General features: G+C 41.8%; 1 protein-coding gene across 3 annotated transcripts in view; it reads left to right on the top strand.

Moving 5' to 3' along the window:
- Window positions 1–19,123, top strand: part of kcnab2a (potassium voltage-gated channel subfamily A regulatory beta subunit 2a) — a 285,811-nt gene that overhangs the window by 99,935 nt on the left and 166,753 nt on the right. For 2 of the 3 annotated variants that reach the window (XM_078557932.1, XM_078557933.1), the window contains exons 2-3: window positions 476–609; window positions 5,796–5,837. In XM_078557932.1, the coding sequence (XP_078414058.1) occupies window positions 533–609; window positions 5,796–5,837 (119 nt within the window). In that variant the 5' untranslated portion in view covers window positions 476–532. The remainder of the gene's footprint in view (window positions 1–475; window positions 610–5,795; window positions 5,838–19,123) is intronic. The other variant, XM_078557934.1, reaches the window with a different exon arrangement.

The raw sequence follows: 19,123 nt of genomic DNA, 5'->3' as shown, positions 1-19,123 counted from the left end.
GCGACAGCCTGCTGCTTTTGTTGTTTATCATAAATATGTGTTGTAGCTTCACCATTTTTGGCATGCCTGATGCTGCTCTTGGCATGCTTTCCTACATTTTCATTGTACCAACACTGGCTTATTGGTAATGTTAGAGTGAGGGATATGCTGGCCCATGAGATTTCAGATTGTGGTGGAATACAACTCTCCTACTGATGGCTCACAGCACCCCATGAATGCTCAGTTTTGAGCTGCTAGATCTGTCCTGAATCTATCCCATTTAGCATATTGGTAGTGCCATACAAAACAATGGAGAGTGTCTTCTGTGTGAAGACTAGACTTAATCTCCACAAGAGTTGTGTGTGATCATACAGTTGTGGATAAATGCATTTTCTACTAGCTACATTAATAACACATACCTACATGCAATCAAATAATGAACTATTGCCTGAAAATGTAGTTTCTAATGCCTCTGTCTGGTTTTGTGTTGCTGCAGGCTTTGAAAGTGACAGTGTGAGAAAATAGCAGACCTTTGACTGAAGCTGCTGACCTGATGTATCCGGAATCAACCACAGATTCGCCAGCTCGACTTTCCCTAAGACAGACAGGCTCCCCGGGCATGATTTACAGGTGAGGCCCATGCTCTCTAAGTGAGTTGCAGGAGAGGTGCAGGCTCTCTGAGCATGATTTAGTGAGGCACATGTTCTCTGGGTGTGAGTTGCAGGTGAGGCACTTGCATGTATATAGTGCCTTTAATGAAGTGAAAATTCCTAAGACACTTCGCAGAGGCATAAGGAAAAAGTGGCACTGCATCAAAGGAGATGATTTTAGACAGGGCAACCAAAATCTTGGTTGATGATCTTAAAATAAGGATGGAGAAAGTCAGAAAGGTTTAGGCAGAGAATTGGTGTCTGAAGGCTCAGTTCCCAATGATAGGACAAAAGTGTGACTCAGTGAACACTTTTGTCCTTGTCTGAAGATCACAAGTTGAAGTCATTGTCTAGACACTGAGTACATATTCTAGGTTGATGTTTTGGTGCTGTACTGAAAGATGCCGCCTCTAATGGTGTAACACTCCACCAGTAATGCAGTGAAGTGTCAGCCTAGATTATATGATCAAGTCTCTGGTGTGTGGTGCTTGAACACATGACTTACCAAGGAAGGTAGATGGAGTTAATATACAGATCAACCATAATCTCAATGAATGGCAGAACAAGCTCAAGGTACTGAATGCGCTACACCTGTTGTTGTGTTCCTTCTGACTCAGACTGGAGAGCTATCACTGAGCCAAGGCTGGAGGAGGTCACAAAAGCATGCAAGGACAAGGTGAAGGGACTGTAAGTGAGAATGGGAATTTTGAATTAACTACTTTGGATAATGAGGAAGAACTAGAGATCGGCAAGGACAGGTGTAATAGGGAATGGGATGGGATACGATCCTAATGCCGATGTTTTGGATGAGTTGGAGTTTATTTACTATGCAGCTCAAGAGATTGACAAGAAGAACGTTAAGACAAGTCAATCCTGAAGGGAGTGAAGTTCTAGATTGGGGTTATCTTAATGTTGACTTTCCATTATTCTCCATATAAATCTGGATTTGTTTCAGCATACATCAGTTGGTACAAATTTGCCATTCTCATGCAGTGCATCTTATAATCTTTAAGTGTTGATCTTCTTTAAGCTCTTTATTTGAGTGGAACACTGCTAGATGTGTGGGATCAATTCTAGCTGAGTTCAAGATATCATTTTGCAGATGTGAATTGTGAGGTCTATTTAAATTAATAAACCTGGATGAGGAGACAAGGCCCCCCACAGTATAGGATACCAGCAAGGTTGAATAAAGCAAGAGAAAGAATGTAAATTGGGAATGGTAACCTTGGGTTTTAAAGCCCGAAGACTAAAGAAGAGTTTGCGGTCCTTGAAAGGAGGAACCGAAGTAGGGCTCTAGTCCATCTTGCTTTCAACCATTGATGCAGGGAGGGAAGAACTGTTTAATTTGGTAGTACAGGAGTGGAATGCTGGATGATTTGGACTACAATTATTAACCAATTTCTTTCAATTGAGTTAATGTTAAGTTCAAATTAGCCTGAAAATGTTTATTTAACTGTTGATCTGAATAATGCTGTAAAGCTGTTCTATGCCAAAAGTGAGTTAGTAATTTGACCAGTAGATGGTGGAGTTGATTCAGATAAAAAGCTTCATAGCTATAACTTAATTCTGATGCACTTTCTCCTACAGCCCACAAGAGGCAGATGTGTACTGCAAGTTTCTGCCTTGTCTGTAGAAACCTGTGGACAGAAATTCTTGCTTTTGATTGAATATTATGGTAGTGTTTTGAATTATAACTTTAAGTTTTGGTGTTATGCTTAATATTCTGCACTATTACACACCATTTGTGTAATATGTTTGCATGCTACACTAATTGGAAGTTTATGTATTTATATCTATATAATTTCACTCCTTTACTTCTCTAGTGACCCGCTGCCAATCATGTATTTTAAGAATTCTGACAGTACTTGTAAATGAGAATACAATATTTAACTGTAATGGAAGATTGAAAATGAATTCGTCAACCTATAGATAAAATATTTAGCTTTATTCAGACTTGTTTAGTAATACATAACTGTACTGTTGTGGCACTCCGGTGAGTGCAGACACGCAGTTGTGCCTGTGACTCAACATGTGTCAAGTTTCTAATCTCTGGGCCCTCAGGGGAAGTGAAGCGCTCAGTAGAAGCTCGTTCCTTTCTCACAGTGAGGAAATGGCTCTATTCCTCTTGTGCACCTCCATAGTGGTAGTTTTGCAGTGTGCCCCATGGTTGATTATCTGCCCTATTGAGCAGAAGAATGGTATGTGGAACAGAAAGGAAAATCCAAACAGGAGTAAAGTTCATAAACTGCCATTCAGAAATAATTTTGTGTTGACAGACTTCCGTAGCCTTTGCTGATTAGCATTTAGCTAGAAAAAACCAGATGGTTCAAGGTTAACTGGCGGTTGGTACCCTTCAATGGAAATGGTCCTGCCAACGTTCCTTTTGGGTCTTTTGAATTTTCATTCTCAAGATTTTATTGTATTGTGTTTCAGCATCCCCTAATTCTAAATTCTCTCTAAATTCTATAAAATTTAAAAGTTGTTAAAAAATATTTTGCTGTAGAAGTGTTCCTTTTAACTCTTGTAGTTTTAAAGAAAAATAATTACTTAGCCAAAATGAGGCACATAAATATCCAGCTTAGTTGGAAATAATTAAAGCACTTAAACTTAAAGGTAATTGTACCAGAAATGTAATTATTACTGACATTAAAATTAAGTTTTATTGATTTTGTTTTATTTAAGTTGCACTATATATCAGAAATTTAAGATTACCGTTTGTCTTCTCGTCTTCCCAAATAAAGGAGGATTCCATTTGACAAAGCGATGGATGGCCGTATGGCATCCACTTCTTTGCACACCAGTCGTTTCCCTTTTACCCTGCCTTGCACTCTTGCTACATGAGCCTGAAACTAGTGGTTTTTCCACCCAGCATAAAAACAACCAGGTCCAGGGTGGTCAGATCAATGATACCACAGTTACTGATAAATGCTTTATTGCCTAATGAAGATCCTCCCAGGACCAGCACCTGATCTCCAGCAACAACCTCTTCCAGGGACTCGAAATGGCCCTTGCCTTTGGCATCTGTCTTTTTTTTGTGACATCTTGAGGGTGTATAGTTTCTGAGCATGAATGAACAACAGCATGGTTTAAGGTTACCTCTCTAGAAAAAGGCTAAACTATTTTTTCTCATTCTAGGATGACACTTATGAAATAAATTGAAAAAAGATTCCACAGAAATGATGGTCAATTTATGAAAATTAGAAATGCAGCATATTGATTAATTTGTTATGGTGGTTTAATAATTCAATTTTACAATAGTTGCAAATTGTACAAACTTCATAGAAAACCTTATATAGAAAAATATCTTTAATGTTGAAAAGTCTTTGGTTTCTCCTCCAATTTCCAATGCTTGTTTCTAGGAGCAATTACTTAAATTCACCACAGAGATAAAAACAAAAAACTACTGCGGATGTTGGAAATCCAAAACAAAAACAGAATTACCTGGAAAAACTCAGCAGGTCTGGCAGCATCAGCGGAGAAGAAAAGCGTCGACGTTGACGCTGCCAGACCTGCTGAGTTTTTCCAGGTAATTCTGTTTTTGTTTACTTAAATTCACCGTTACTTACATCCAGGGCTAAAAGCTGTGTCATGGTGACAGTTAAATCCATCAAATACTTTGGAGTGGGTCTGATCTAACTACAATCCTGGCTACATGCAGCTGCAGTGTTATTTTATGGCCAGTTTCCATTTTAAGGTTGCTGACCAATGCTATTTTCCATTATGACAATAGATCAAATCTTCCTGGTCGTTCAGCTGATAGTGTGGAATGGCCAACAAAGTGGAATGTGTTCCCTTTAACTTACAGCCATTTTCCTTGAGCTTTGAACACCACATTATTTGTGACATTGCAAGGCTAGTTATGGCAATTTATAAAGTAAATGTAAGTTATTTTCCCGTAACTCTGATTTTTGCTGTGCATAACAAGATTTAAGACATGGGAGATTTCTCGCTAAATTTACAGATGGTTAAGTGAGTTACATCTGTAAATGTTTCTCTGTCACTTTTTTTTCTTCAGCAGAACAGTGGACTAGTAAAAATTTGATTGAATCAGTATTCTTTCCCCCTGCTGGGTTTGCATAAGTAATACATAGAACGCAATATACTTTATTACAAGCATCTGCAAAACTCATGTACCAAAGTTTGTGAATGAGTTAGTCAGCTTTTGGACAGATTATTGCGTTGATCTTCATAAAGTATTCTGTTTATAATGTGGCACTGGTACAACATTTAATTGATTTGTGCACCTAGTTGCAATATGAATGTGATATTTATACATCAGTTTATATTTTACTGATAATTTACATGTGTTAAAAAAGTTACATGTTTATTTAAAGCAGTGAAATAAAATAAGGTATTTCATACTTTTCTCATTGTATATCCTCTATATTGTATCCATAGCTCTGGGACCTACATCAGTGTTATCCCATCTATGAGTACAAAGTAATTATTTCTTAGATCCTTGTGTAAAGTATGTGCTAAGATGAATGGAGGAACTGTTTTCTGTTCCTTCTGTTGTAAAATATATAAAAGATTATCTGGTCGTTGATGTTTGTGGAAGCATGCGGTTTGAAAATTGGTTGCAGTGTTTCCTACGTTGCAAAAGTGACTGCAATTCAGAAATACTTCATTGGGTGTAAAATGCTTTAGAATATACTGAAATTGTGAAAGACATGAAATAAATGCAAGTTTTTTTCTTTAATTCATCAATTGGAATCCCATTTTAAATTGGATTAAAGTTTAATTAATTAGAATTTAATTAATGTCTCTCTACCCCCTCCCGAAAAGTGTTTTTTGGTGTTTATAGCCAATAGAGTCATTTTACGTTGTGTTCAAATTTAAGTATTTGGTCTTTTGAATTTATTAAGAAATTTGCTCTTTTCCCTTGTTCAGTGAGAACATTAAATTGTAGCTACATGTGGCTCTTGTAGAGATTTGCTCAAGGCAAGCCTCTGATGATATAAAAGGAATGCAGTAGTGCAGCTAACTTATATAAAAATATACTCTTGCAAAAAGCTATTACCAAAAAATTACATCTAATTAATAAAATAAAATTGTTCTCAAATTTCCCTGTGTTTAGATATGAGAAATTTGCTGGTGCTCTGCAAACATCATTGTTCTTTGATTTATGATATGGACTCTCTCTCTCTTATGTTGTGCTATCTGAAGTGCCCGATATGGGAGTCCAAAACGGCAGTTGCAGTTTTACAGGTACCTCCTGCAGATGGCATGTTTCTCAGTCACCATGGCATGCTTCCATTTGTGCTTGCTGCAGTCTACATGCATGTGCCAGTTTGCTGTGTTCATCTGTACTATGTTTAGTTTGTATTTGTGCCATTGTGACAGTTCTCACTGTGGAGATGTTTTAGAGCTGAATTTCCTTTGCACCTGACAGCCTTTTGTTGCCATTACATTGTGTAGCATAATGTTCATCATTGTAACATTATAAATATTATGTCAAATAAGAGCAAACAGATATTTAACTAATTAATGAACTTTATGTTCAAGTGATATGGGAAAGCTCTCACTGCTCTCAGGATTAAGGAATGCTGTTTGTGACTCATGCAATAGTTCAGCTAATTAAACAAGTGAATAGTTGAATTCTATAGATCAGAAAGGCCTTAGATTTGATCTCTGATTGGTACTGAGTAAGCTGATCTCAGCTGGGCAGTACTTGAGATGCTAACTTGATTAAAGAGGGGGAAATCAACCAGGATCCCCACTCCCAGTAGCTGTCCAGTAGCCCTGCTGGAAGTGCACATGTCGGTGTTGAATCTGCCTCAGATTTTGACACCCTTGCAGTTGAACAGGTTTCCATTATGCTTGCTCTAGGCTTGTATGTGGATAATGGCCAGTTTTCTGAGATATGGGAGGAAAAGGGATTCAGGGGAAATTTGGGAATAGGAACAGAAGAAAAGTATGATTTGCTAGCCAATGGCTATAAAACGAAAGAAAAGGGGCTATAAGTTCAGAACTTGAATGTAAGGCTATAGAAATGAGTTTTTGAGTTGGAGGTGTTTTTATACATTTACACTTGGTAAATGCCTGTAGCCTCACTTTCATGTGTGCTATAGTTAGCAGTGTTTTAGTTTTGGATGATATTTTCTCTAACTTTGAAAGATATGTTAGTTCTTTGCAAGGCTGTTAACACTTTCATATTAGTAGTTGAAGATTACTTTAATTTCCATGGAGTAGAATACTTTTTTTTTCCAAAGGGAATTTGTAAATGTTGCTGCAAACAGCTGGTCCATTCCAGGCTCTGTGCTCTAAAAGTTGCTGACACTATCATTGAAAAATGAAATCATATGAATTATATTTGTGAGACTGCTTTAAATTAAATTTGATACCTCATTTTACTTTGGTTTCATTATGTCAAATTTTAAAGATCCAAACTTATAGTACAGAATCAATATCCTATTATTTTCAGTGGCTGTGCAAGATTTTCATTATAGGCCTGGTATAACTTCACTATAACAAGAATCTTGTTTGTGTAATTACACGGTAAGTGATTTTGGGAGTTTGTACATTTTCCTTAAATAAATTTTCACTAAATAGAATTCAGTACAAGCAAGTCCAACTGTAAATGATTTATGTATTTGGTTGCTGGGCGATGGACTACCAAGTGCTGAACTAAGAGTTTTAAATTCTCTCTTATAATAGTTAATCACTTAATGATCTCTGAGAAGTTGGGCACCCTGCCTCAATTAGAAATGAAAGATACACTGGAATCAGTCAGGTCTTTGAGGAGTTTACATTTTTCTTTGCAGAGCCTCTATTCTGCATCTAGAAATATTTTCTGCTCAAAGTAATCATTGGCTGTCCCTTGATTTGAGGATAACATTTACTCAGGATGTGAGTTTCTGCCATGTGACTGAACAAGTCGATTCTCAAACCACAGATTTTTGGGCACGTGGGGCAGGACATCCTACGAGGTAGTGACATTCGGAGTACAGGATTTACTTAATTTTCTTTCCTTCTCTGCTGCTGCTCTGCCTCATCATTAAGGCATTTGGACTTGAAGCATGATGTAGCTTGATGGACGAGTTGTCGCCATTTTGAATGATTAGAAGTGCTTGCTACCAGTCATTAATGTCAATGCTGCCACCCTTCGAGGAGAGCTTCAGAGTGTCTTTGAAGCATTTTCTTTGTCATCCCCTGAAAGCTGACCATTTGAGAGTTGAAAAAACAGGACCTGGCTTGAAAGACGCTTTTTGGTCATCCAGACACAATGTCCAGTCCATCAAAGTTAATTTTGCCAGAGTTTTGCCACAATGCTAGTGGAGCAGGCTCCAAGAAGGACATTAGCATTTGTTCAGTGGTTCTCCCCAGGAAGATGCGACGAAGGCATTGCTGATGGAATTTCTCCAGCGTTCAAATGTCTCACTGCAGTACAGGAGTGTGGTGACGACAACTGCGCTGTACACTAGGGCTTTTGTTGATTTGAGGAGGTCTTTGTTGTTACTCACTCCTGTAGTTTGTAGAAGGCTGAGCTGGCGGAACTGATCTGGTGTTGGATCTCCTTGTCAGTGAGAGAGGTGGCTGCCAAGGAATGGGAAGTGCTCAACATGTTCTAGAGTGTCTCCTTCAACATAGACTCATAGACATTTACAGCACAGAAGGAAACCATTTGGCCCATTGTGTCCGTGCTGGTCAACAAAGATCTGACTACACTAATCCCATTTTCCAGTGCTTGGCCCATAGCTCTGGAAGCTATGGTAACACAAGTGAATATCTAAATGCTTCTTAAACGTTGCGAGAATTTCTGACTCAACCACTCTTTCAGGCAGTAAGTTCCAGACTCCCACCACCCTCTGGGTGAAAAAATTTCTCCTCAACTTCCCTCTTAGCCTTATACCTCTTATCTTAAATCTATACCCCTGGCTATTGACCCCTATACTAATGGAAAAAGTGCCTTCCTATCCGCCTATCTATCCCCCTCAATCTTATACACCTCTATCAGATCCCCTCTCAACCTTTGCCAGTACAAGGAAAACAACCCCAGCCTACCCAATCTTTCCTCATAGCTCAGACCCTGCAGCCCAGGCAGCATCCTGGTAAATCTCCTCTGCACCCTCTCCAATGCATCACATCCTTCCTTTAATGTGGTGACCAGAACTGCACGCAGCACTCTAGTTGTGGCTTAACCAGCATTTTATACAGTTCCAGCATAACCTCCTTGCTCTTGTATTCTACGCCTTGGCTAATAAAGGCAAGTATCCTGTGTGCCCTCTGAACCACCTTATCCACCTGGCCTGGGATCTGTGGATATGCACACCAAGGTCCGTCTAATCTTCAGTACTTTCTAGGGTCCTACCTTTCATAGTGTAATCCCTTGCTTCGTTAGCCCTACCCAACTGCATTACCTCACACTTTTCTGGGTAGAATTCCATTTGCCACTGCTCTGCCCACCTGACCAAACCATTGATATCCTCCTGCAGTTTACAGCTATCCTCCTCACTATTTACCACCCTACCAATTTTCGTGTCATCCGCGAATTCCTTGATCATTCCCCCCTACATTTAAGTCCAAATTATTTATGTATGCCACAAACAGCAAGGGCCCCAGCACCGAGCCCTGCAGAACCTCACTGAAAACAGACTTCCAGTCACAGAAACATTCCTCTACCATCGCCCTCTGCTTCCTGCCTCTCAGCCAAATTTGGATCCAACGTGCCACTTTGCCTTGGATCCCATGGGCTCTTACTTTCTTGGCCAGTCTGCCATGATGGACCTTATCAAAAGCCTTGCTAAAGTCCATGTAGACCACATCAAGTACATTACCCTCATCAACACTCCTGGTTACCTCCTCAAAAAATTCGATCAAATTTGTCAAACAGGAAGTCCTATTAACAAATCCTTGCTGACTATCCCTGATTAATCCGTGTCTCTCCAAGTGCAGATATATTCTGTCCCTTGGAATTCTTTCAAGTAACTTCCCCACTGCTGAGGTTAAACTGACTGGCCTGTAATTTCCTGGTCTATCCCTTCCTCCCTTTTTTTAATAATGGGACAACATTGGCAGTCCTCCAGTCCTCTGGCACCTCACCTGTGGCCAGAGAGGATTTGAAAATTACTGCCAAGGGCCCCTGATATCTCTTCCCTTGTGTCCCTCAACAGCCTGGGACACATCTCATCCTGGCCTGTGGATTTATCCATTTTTAAGGCCACTAAACCCTCTAGCACCTCCTCTCCCTCTGTTAATTCTCCCTAATATTTCACAGTCCTCCACCCTGATGTCTATACCTGCATCATCCTTTTCTGTTGTGAAGACCGACGCAAAGTGTTCATTGAGGACTTTTACCCACGTCTTCTGGGTCAACATATATGGCAAGTGGAATATTTAGCTGACCAGGTGTGGGTTGATGTATTCTGTTTTGGAGATATTCAAGACCGAGTTTCTTGTATGCAGAATTGAAGAAATCGTGAATGGCTTGCAAATCTGGTGCAGAGTGGGCAATGACACTGCAGTCATCCACAAACTGTAGATCATGTATGTATATGGTGGTCGGTTTAGTTTTGGCATGAAGGCGACTTGAGGTTAAAGAGTTTTCCACCTAGGCGGTATTTAATACTCGCACCAGAGGGCAGTTGATCTCTTGATTAGCTGAATAGCCGCTGTCAGGTGATTATTTATAATATGGGGGCTATCTACTCAAAAAATTGCAGTCATATCATCATGAAGCAGTTGCAGGATTATGATGAAGCTTCTTGGGCATACAAATCTTTGGAGCAAAATCCACTGAGCCTCATGATTTACTGAGCCAAATGCTTTGGTTAGGTTGATAAATCAATAAAGAGTTCCTGGTGTTTATCTCAACATTTTTCTTTGAATTGTCTGACAATAAAGACCATGTCAGAAGTTCTTCTGGAAGGTCTAATGCCACATACTGTCTCTGGGAGGATTTCCTCAGCTACCGGGAGTAGGTGATTCAGGAGAATGTGCATCAGGATTTTCCCTGCTATGGGCAAGAGGGAAATACCTCAATAGTTTTCACAGCTTGACTTATCTTCCTCAAAGTAATAGAGGAAGTATGGTCATAGGGGGCAGTACTGAGATATTAGAATGAAAAATGATACAGCATTTGTTTTGAATTTTTTTCAATAGAAGTGCAGCAAGTTTTGATTTGAGTGAGAAATCAAGGTGAAATTTGCAGGCCCTTAGCAAATCAAAGTTAAAGGTAGGAGAGAAGATGAGTTGTATCATTATGTTAAAAAAAACTATATACTGTAGAAGAAACAAACTAACTGTAATGTTCTCTGAACTGAAAATACACTATTTTAAAAGTGGGCAGACAACTATTGTATTTTGGTTGAGTGCAACTTGGGCCTTGCCACAATTTGTGAACAGGAATCTGAATCTAAAGAAATTGGATTTTGAAATTGGGTAGATTCCTTCTAACCTACTTCTTTTAATGGAGATACATGAGAATTTCTTTACAAATGAATATGAATAATTATTCAAGAGTAGTAGAAGTTGTTTTCAGATAAAGGTTAAAAACAAAAGGCTGGTAACAATGTTTTGGGACTAGGACTCCCTATAATTAGTTTCACCGTGTGGATCCTGCTTGAAGGAGACCTCGGCACAAAATGTTGTTTCTCCTCTTTCTGATTTTCACTGTGCAGCTTAGAGAATTTGGCTTTGTGGTAGTGTCTTCATCTGAGTCTGAAAGATGTTGATCAAGCCCAGCTCCAGGATTTGATCTATCCTGGCACCTCAGCGAAGTACTGAGGATATGACAATCCTGGAGGTGCTGTTTTTGCATGATCCGATTGCACTTTTCGAAGAGCAGGTGAATTCTCCCGGTGCCTTTGCCAACATCTATCCCTGAGCCAACACAACCAAAAACAGATTATTTGGTGATTTATTTAATTGTTGTTTGTGGGACCCGCTGCGTACAGATTAGCTGTTGTATTTTCCTACATTACAACACTGCCTACACTTCAGAAGTAATACAGTAATCCACTTTCTATTATTAGTTTATCTTGGATGATGCTGTTGAAAAGTTACATTGTGACTTTCTTTTTTATTCTGTTACATTCATTACATTAAGCTAATATCTAATGGTGTTGTAATTATTTTATGGGATAAAACTAATGGTGAGTGATGAATATAAGATGGTTTAGATGGAATATTTGTATTCAGTGCCACTGTGCATTTATATTTGTGTTGAAATATGGTTGGGAGTACAAAGCAAAAAGAGGACATACTGTAACAAAAGATTCCATGTAGGTGCCTAAAAAAGATTGGGAGCAATCTACTGCTTCTTGGGCTGTCATCAGCTAAACTATGCATGGGTCTAACCTGAAGGAGGCCTCATGCTACAGAATGTTGCCTCACATTACTCTATTTCAGTATGTGCATTAAAGCCATTGTGGAACCATTTGCAGCTCACATGCACATGCAGTGCTGCATTTTCTATTCTTAATAGTTTGTTTTGGATTACATTGTTGGAAAGTTATGAATTTATTCCCTCTAGGATTCATCTCTACCTTTTTTGTCTGCGTGTAGCCAAATGGTCAGATATTCAATGAAGATAACTGTTTATGGGGTATGAAATAGCAGGGAGTCACATTGTTAATTGAGATTTCTCTTCAGTACAAATAATATCTTCAGTGAGATGAACACATTGTCTTTTTTTTTTAATTTGTAAATTCCTGCTAGAACTTACATTTTCTGATTTGGGTGAAGTTCATATAACCTGTTGGTTTGAAATGAGTCTCAGGTTGTTTGCACTCAATTTTCAGAGGTTAGCTTGTTATTGTAATCACGGGCAGAATTTTCCGTTGTGGTGGGGAGGAGAGCGGGCGTGGGCGGGTGCGGACCTGATCGCCGCCCATAATCGGGTTTGCGCCGCCATTTTAGACGGACGGGCCAATTAAGGCCCGCTTGCCGACTTCCGTGGATAGCGGGAGTGTGCAGGCTGTGGCGGGCGTGCACAGACCACCAGTCCAATGGCGATCCAGCAGTCTGTTTAAAAGAAGGCCTGGCAGCCTTTTGTAGGCTGCTGACAATGGCCAGTTCGAAGGCACAACACAGGGGGTCGGGTGAGCAGGCCAGGCTGGAGGGAAGGGCAACGGAGCAGGCCAGGCTGCAGAGTCTGCCATAGGAGCAGGGCAGGCTGCAGGGTAGGTCAGCCAAAGTCAGTAGGGCACCAGCTCCTCCGCCCCTCTCCCAGTGACCATATCATCCAGTGAAGCTGCGATGACTTGGGAGATGGCAGCTGTGGAACTGACAGATCCCTCCCAGGCGGGCCCAGCACAGGCTTCACGGGCCAGAGGATGACTGCCAAGATCATCAAGGCCAACAGGACAGCAGAGCCAGCAGGCTGTCTCAGGTGCCACTCCAAGCGATGGGGCAGCACGTAAGGCACATTAGGCACACCACGGGTTTCTCACTGATGCTTTTGTGTTGGTCCGAGATTAGGTCCTTAGGATTTCTTTTTGCTTGATTACAGTATTGTTTAATAATTGGGAGAGCTTTTGATTTGAAAATTAAAACTCAGATGTGTGACCATGGCTGAGGGTGGCTCATTTGTTCTGCATATATATGTTTAAGGAAACTGTCATGAGTGTTTGTTTGGACATTCAAATTTATGTACAAGGCCCTTAGTTCCTGCTGATGACCTGGCAAATTTTGCACTTATGTGTCGAGTATGGATACACCAGGCAAGGCTGGTCCTGCTGATCCATTTGTGTTGTGCTGGCTGAAGGTTCATTGGATTGAAGCCTCCCGGGTGTCCCTGCCTCCTTGGTGTAGTCCCGGGTCAGCGTCTACCCCTCAGCATTTCCCTATACATGCTCATCCTCAGAATCAGTGCTGGACTCATCATGTGCAGCCGCAGACACTGCATCAACGTCTTCATCATCCACCGCGTCCCCCCTTTCCAGCGCAAGATTGTGTAGAGCACAGCATGCAACCACTATCAGCAAGACACAATCTGGGGGGTACTGGCGTGCACCTCCTGAGCGGTCCAGGCATCAGAAGCGCATCTTAAGAAGACCAATGGCTCTCTCCACCTCAGCCCTTGTGGAGGCATGGCTCCTATTGCACCGCTGCTCAGCTTCTGATCTTGGATGGCGGAGAGGCATCACGAGCCATCTTCTGAGGGGATAACTCTTGTCACCCAGCAGCCAGCCATCAAGCTGGGTTGGAGCGCTGAAGAGACCCGGCACCTGGGAGTGTCTGAGGATGTAGGCATTGTGGGAGCTGCCTGGGTACCTTGCACAGACTTGTAGAATCAGCATCCTGTGGTCACACACTATCTACACATTCATGGAGTGGAAGCCCTTCCTGTTGACGAAGGCACCAGCTCACCTGCTGGCACCTGATGGCCACATGTGTACAGTCTATTGCACCCTGGACATGGGGGAAGCCAGCAATGGCTTCGAAGCCTCTGGCTCGTTGTGCCTGGCTTGCCTGGTCCCAGTAGAAGTGGATGAAGGTCAATGCACGTCTGAACAGAGCGTCTGTGATCTGCTTGACACAAGTGTGGATAGCTGTTTGGGAGACACCGCAAAGATCACCCACCGAGCCCTGGAAGAAGCCAGAGGCATAAAAGTTAAGGGCAGCTGTGGCCTTCAGAGCTACTGGCATGGGGTGTCCGCCCACACAGTTAGGGGAGATCTCAGAGCCAATCATCTGACAGATATAGTTGACTGTCTCCCTTGACAGTCGGAGCCTCCTTCGGCACTGCACCTCAGAGATATTGAGGTAACTGCTTTGCCGCCTGTATACCCTGGTAGCAGGATAGTGGCGTCTTCTGCAGCCCCTTCCACCTTGGACCACTTCTTTGCCCTGCGCCCCTTGTGCCTGCACCTGTACTCCCAAAGGTGGCTCCCCTGAAGGCTGAATGTGCACTCCTGGCCTCCTCCTCCTCCTAGCCCTCCCTTCCTCCTCAGAGGAGCTGCTTCCAGTGGACATGTCAGATCCCATACCCAGGCTAAGGGAAGGCTTCCCAAAAGCTACAAGCCCGCAAAAGATTCCTGACTGCAGAGTGCTGACCTGAAGGTTAAAAGTACACAAAAAGCTGCTGGAATGTGTTCTGAACTGCTGCAGATCACACAGGCAAGTTTAAAATACTTTCTCCAATAAATACTCCACAAGGCAGGTTGACGACCCCACTGAGCCCCCTTATCCCGCCCGTGGATGAGGTTCATAGAAAAGTCTCTACCCGCTTGCCCGTTGCGCCCATGCGCCGACCCGAAGATTGCATGGGCGCCTAAAAATCGGCGTCAATTGAAGACTAAAGGTCCTTGACTGACCTGTTAATTAATGGCGGGCGTGCATCGGATTTCATTGCGTGCCCGCCCAGCGAAATCGGGATGCTTGCTCGACGTCACTGCGCGTCATTTTACACGCGGACGTGGGGGCCTGCCCCCCGCACGTCAAATTGAAAATTCTGCCCCATGTATAGTTTCAGATATAGACCAGTGGTAGGAGTGGAAAATTAAAATTATTTATCAGAATAGGGGGACAAAAATCCTTAGCTTTAGGAATGATTGAAAAGGCATTTCTAGCAATTAGCAACCTTTTGTGAAGCTATAGGGCCAAATGGATAAAGAAATGGGCAAAAATGAACGGAAAGGAAATGCAAGGCATAGCAAATGACACATTTTCAGTACTTGACCCCCTGTTTCATTGCTGAATTAGAGGTGGTAATTTATGAAGGTATTACAAGGAGAGATGCACTATTATTCTACAACACCATTCACATAGCTCAGCATTGCAACGTGCTTGCAAGCAGGCGATGTCAAGATTCATGGCTCAGCTAACTGTTGCTGCTGTCACTGGAGGTGTCAACTATGCTGCATATTAACTACATTTGCCCCTAAAGCAGATGGCACAGCTCCGTAATTGACTTTCTGATGACCTGGAAACTGTGGAGGCCATTAGAAGTTCCAGGGTTTACAGATATGGATGCTAGTGTCCTGAATCATGTGATCGTTCAGTACATTGATCTCAGTGGTTAATGATTTTTCATGTTGTGTTGCTGAAAGCTTGACATTGTGATGGATGTGGCACTGAGAAAGTGTCCAACATTGTAGATAGTCAGATGTTGATATACCTTGTTGTGCTGGACTAGCTTTCTTTAGGATTAGGAGTCTCCATGTGTGTTAATTGTTTGTCAAAGACAGAAATGTTTATTTCTTTCTGCAGATGTGGGTACAGTGCACCTCTTGTGCAATCTGGCCTACCTGATAGTATTCTATAGTCCTTCTCTTCTGAACACTGCAAATTAGGGGATTCCCCATTGGGAAATCCAGTGGTGCCAGTGATGATTGAAGGGAGGAGGAATGAACAGGTGGCAAACAAAAAGTAATGATTAACAGTGTAGAATGCCCTTTAAATTAACTACCATTTGCAGCTGATTTCTTTAGCAAATCGTGAAGGCCGTTGACATTGACATCATTTGAAACAGATGTGCACATGAAAGTGTCACCAAATCACAGAGAACTCCTTGCAACAAAAATTTAGCTTCCACCTGTTTGTAGTGGTCAGTTCCACTGTTGGCGCTCCCCAGCCACAGAAAATTGTGTTTGATGCAAAGGGAATGGAGACCCAGTGTGAAGAAACGGCAGTAATTTTGCAATCACATCAGCCTGATCGCCATCTATAAACCTAAAAATTTTAAAATTCTCATCCTTGTTTTCAAATCCCTCCATGGCCTCACTCCTCTTTATCTCTCTCATATCCTTCAGCCCCACAACCCTCTGAGATAGCTGTGCTCTTCTAATTCTGGCCCCTTGAGCATTCCTATTTTAATCGCTGCACAATTGATGACCACGCCTTCAATTGCATAGGCCCTAAGGTCTTGAATACCCTTCCTAAACCTCTCCACTTCTCTACCTCGCTTTCCTCCTTTAAGACACTGCTTAAAACCTACCTCTTTTTGCCACCTGACCTAATATCTCCTTATGGGGCTCGTTATCATATTTTGCTTTGTCTTCATGTTTGTCCTTCAAGGTGAAAGTGACCATGTTCTTCACCTGGGGTGTTTGGTGGGGCTCAGGTGACTGCTACGACCGATTTTCGCCCTGAAACATCTGCTGCAAATAGGACGGGGTACCACAGGCGATTGAATTTTGCATGTGTTTTGGCTTGGTATTTCCTCTTCTTGCATTTTCCCACTGCCCCTGATATGCGCTTGCCTTCGAAGGAGGCCACAACATTTTTTTATTTTTGCCACGTGCAGCATTCCTGGGTGAGCTTCGCTCAGGATTCAAAATTGATATCAAAACTCGTAAGTGAAGCATTCAGACTGTACTTGTAGCTCTTCCCTTGACCACCAAGAGAGTGCACCCCATCCTCAAGCCCTTCATAAGAATTCACTTTGGTAAGCGATTGTCAGGCATTATGGTTTCATGACCAGCCCAATTCACTTGCGACTGTCTCAATATGGTGTGGTTGCTTGGCATGCCAGCTTGGATGAGCACCTCAGTGTCTGATATTTCAGCCTGCCATCTGATCTTCAGAAGTTTCTGAAGGCCTCTTCAGAAGTTTCTGAAGGCCACTTCTGAAAACTTCTTGACATGATGCTGGTACACAGTCTAAGCCTCATGCGTGGAGCAAAAGTGGGCAGGGCTATTTATTACTCTACGCAGTTTGGTAGGCAGACTTACTCTTTTGCCAAAGGCTACACTTGCTTTGGTAAATCTTGCATGTGTCTTGTCAATATAGACAGCTTGAGAGGGTGTCCTGCCAAGATAAGTGAACTTATCCACTGCTGACAGGTTCTGGTCATGGACTGAAACCTTGGACTTGAGATGGGGATTTCCTGGAGCAGACCGATACATTAAGCCAGAGTGGACAAACCCCTAAGTTGCCGATGGTAGGAAACCTGACGGCTACCCTCATCTGGTTTCGCCTGCCTTTCAAAGTGGTTTACCAGGGTGTGCTGCTGTCGCATGCTAATAACCACTTGGAACCATATGTGAAAGCTGGGTGAAAGTGACGTCCAGTACAGGATGAGCCACCCCAAAGATTGCGGCGAGAGGTGCTATTTTTCCTTTCATGGGATATGGGTGTTGCTGGTAAGACCAGCATTGTTGCTGTCACGAAACTATCATATTTTTCATAATATAATTGTGGGGTGTTGTAAAGTAGGTTTATGTTTGTCTGTCTGTGTGGATGGCTCTGTCTGTGTGGCTGATTTAATTAAATTAGAGATGGATAGATTGCAAAGTTGAAATTATCAAAAAGGTTAGTGTAAAAGGGCATGTGAAATGCTAATGAGTGAACTAGGATAAAGTCTCAGCAGATGGGGTGTGAATGAAATTTGCATTTTAAGATAAGTGGAGAGGTGCTTGGTTTTCAAAGAGACATGGTTGGATGTTTTACACCTAACAAGATAAATAAGGCACGTTATTATGTTGATTTTTCCCAAAAGCGCTGGTCATAATAACAAAATAAAAGATTTTTATATTCTGGAAAAGGTAAATTCCAAAGACATGTGGGAACAATGGGATTTACAAATCAAAGAAGGAAAAATATATTTAAAGAAGGATGGAAGGCTCTATGAGGGGTGGCTGTGTAAGATCTGAAAGATACATCGTGTGAAACAGACTTGGGGAAAGACCTCTAACCACTTTGCAGAAGTCTGCTGTCCAGTAACCAAAGTTGTGTTAATAGCCTTTGTAATTCCACTGTCGAGTCAGTGCTTGTGGTAACCTTGCTGGATTGTCACTATAAATTTAAAATAAATTTTGGACTATTGCCTTAAAAGGGGTGTGTAGTTGGGAGCCTGGTTAACTAGATAATTTTGGGAATTATTATAATATTAACCATATAATTGTAATCTCGTGTATGTGTTTTATTTTCTTTTGTTAATAAATGTTTTAATTTAATTTTTAAAATCTCTAAAGGCGTTAGTGGACTCATTACTTCTGAATTCAGTGCACAAATTTTCTCTAGATAAATACAAATTGCAAAACCGTTGTGATAGCATGGCCAAGTTTCCCTTGTGGGTTTGGTCAACCTGGCAAATACCACCTGCCGCATCGTAACATTGCCCATCCCTAATTGCCCTTGAACTGAGTGGCTTGCAAGATCATTTCAGAGGGCAGTTAAGAGTCAACCATATTGCCGTGGGTCTGGAGTCACATGTAGGGAAGACCAGATAGGGATGTCAGTTTTCCTTTCCTAAAGGGCATGAGTGAACCAGATGGGTTTTTACGACACTCAATGATATTTTGAGACTAGCTTTCAATACCGGATTTATTAATTGAATTTAAATTTCACCAGCTCCCATGGTGGGATTTGAACCTGTGTCCCCTGGGCCTCTGAATTAATGGTCCAGTGCCACTACCATAACGTCACCCCCCCGCCTCCTCCAAGCTATGCCCAACCCCTTATATCCTTTACACCCCATTTTCTGTTATTATGTTCCTGTGAAGCACCTTGGGACATTTTTTTACATTAAAGGTGCTATATAAATATAAGTAGTAGTTCCCTCATTTTTGGTAGTGCTGATGCCAAAAGTGTTGCAGGCAGTCACCACT

Source organism: Cetorhinus maximus, chromosome 15 (assembly GCF_964194155.1).
Source record: "Cetorhinus maximus chromosome 15, sCetMax3.hap1.1, whole genome shotgun sequence".
NCBI lineage: Eukaryota > Metazoa > Chordata > Chondrichthyes > Lamniformes > Cetorhinidae > Cetorhinus > Cetorhinus maximus.
The sequence above is the reverse complement of the archived record's forward strand: the minus strand, read 5'-3'. Positions and strand labels throughout refer to the sequence as shown.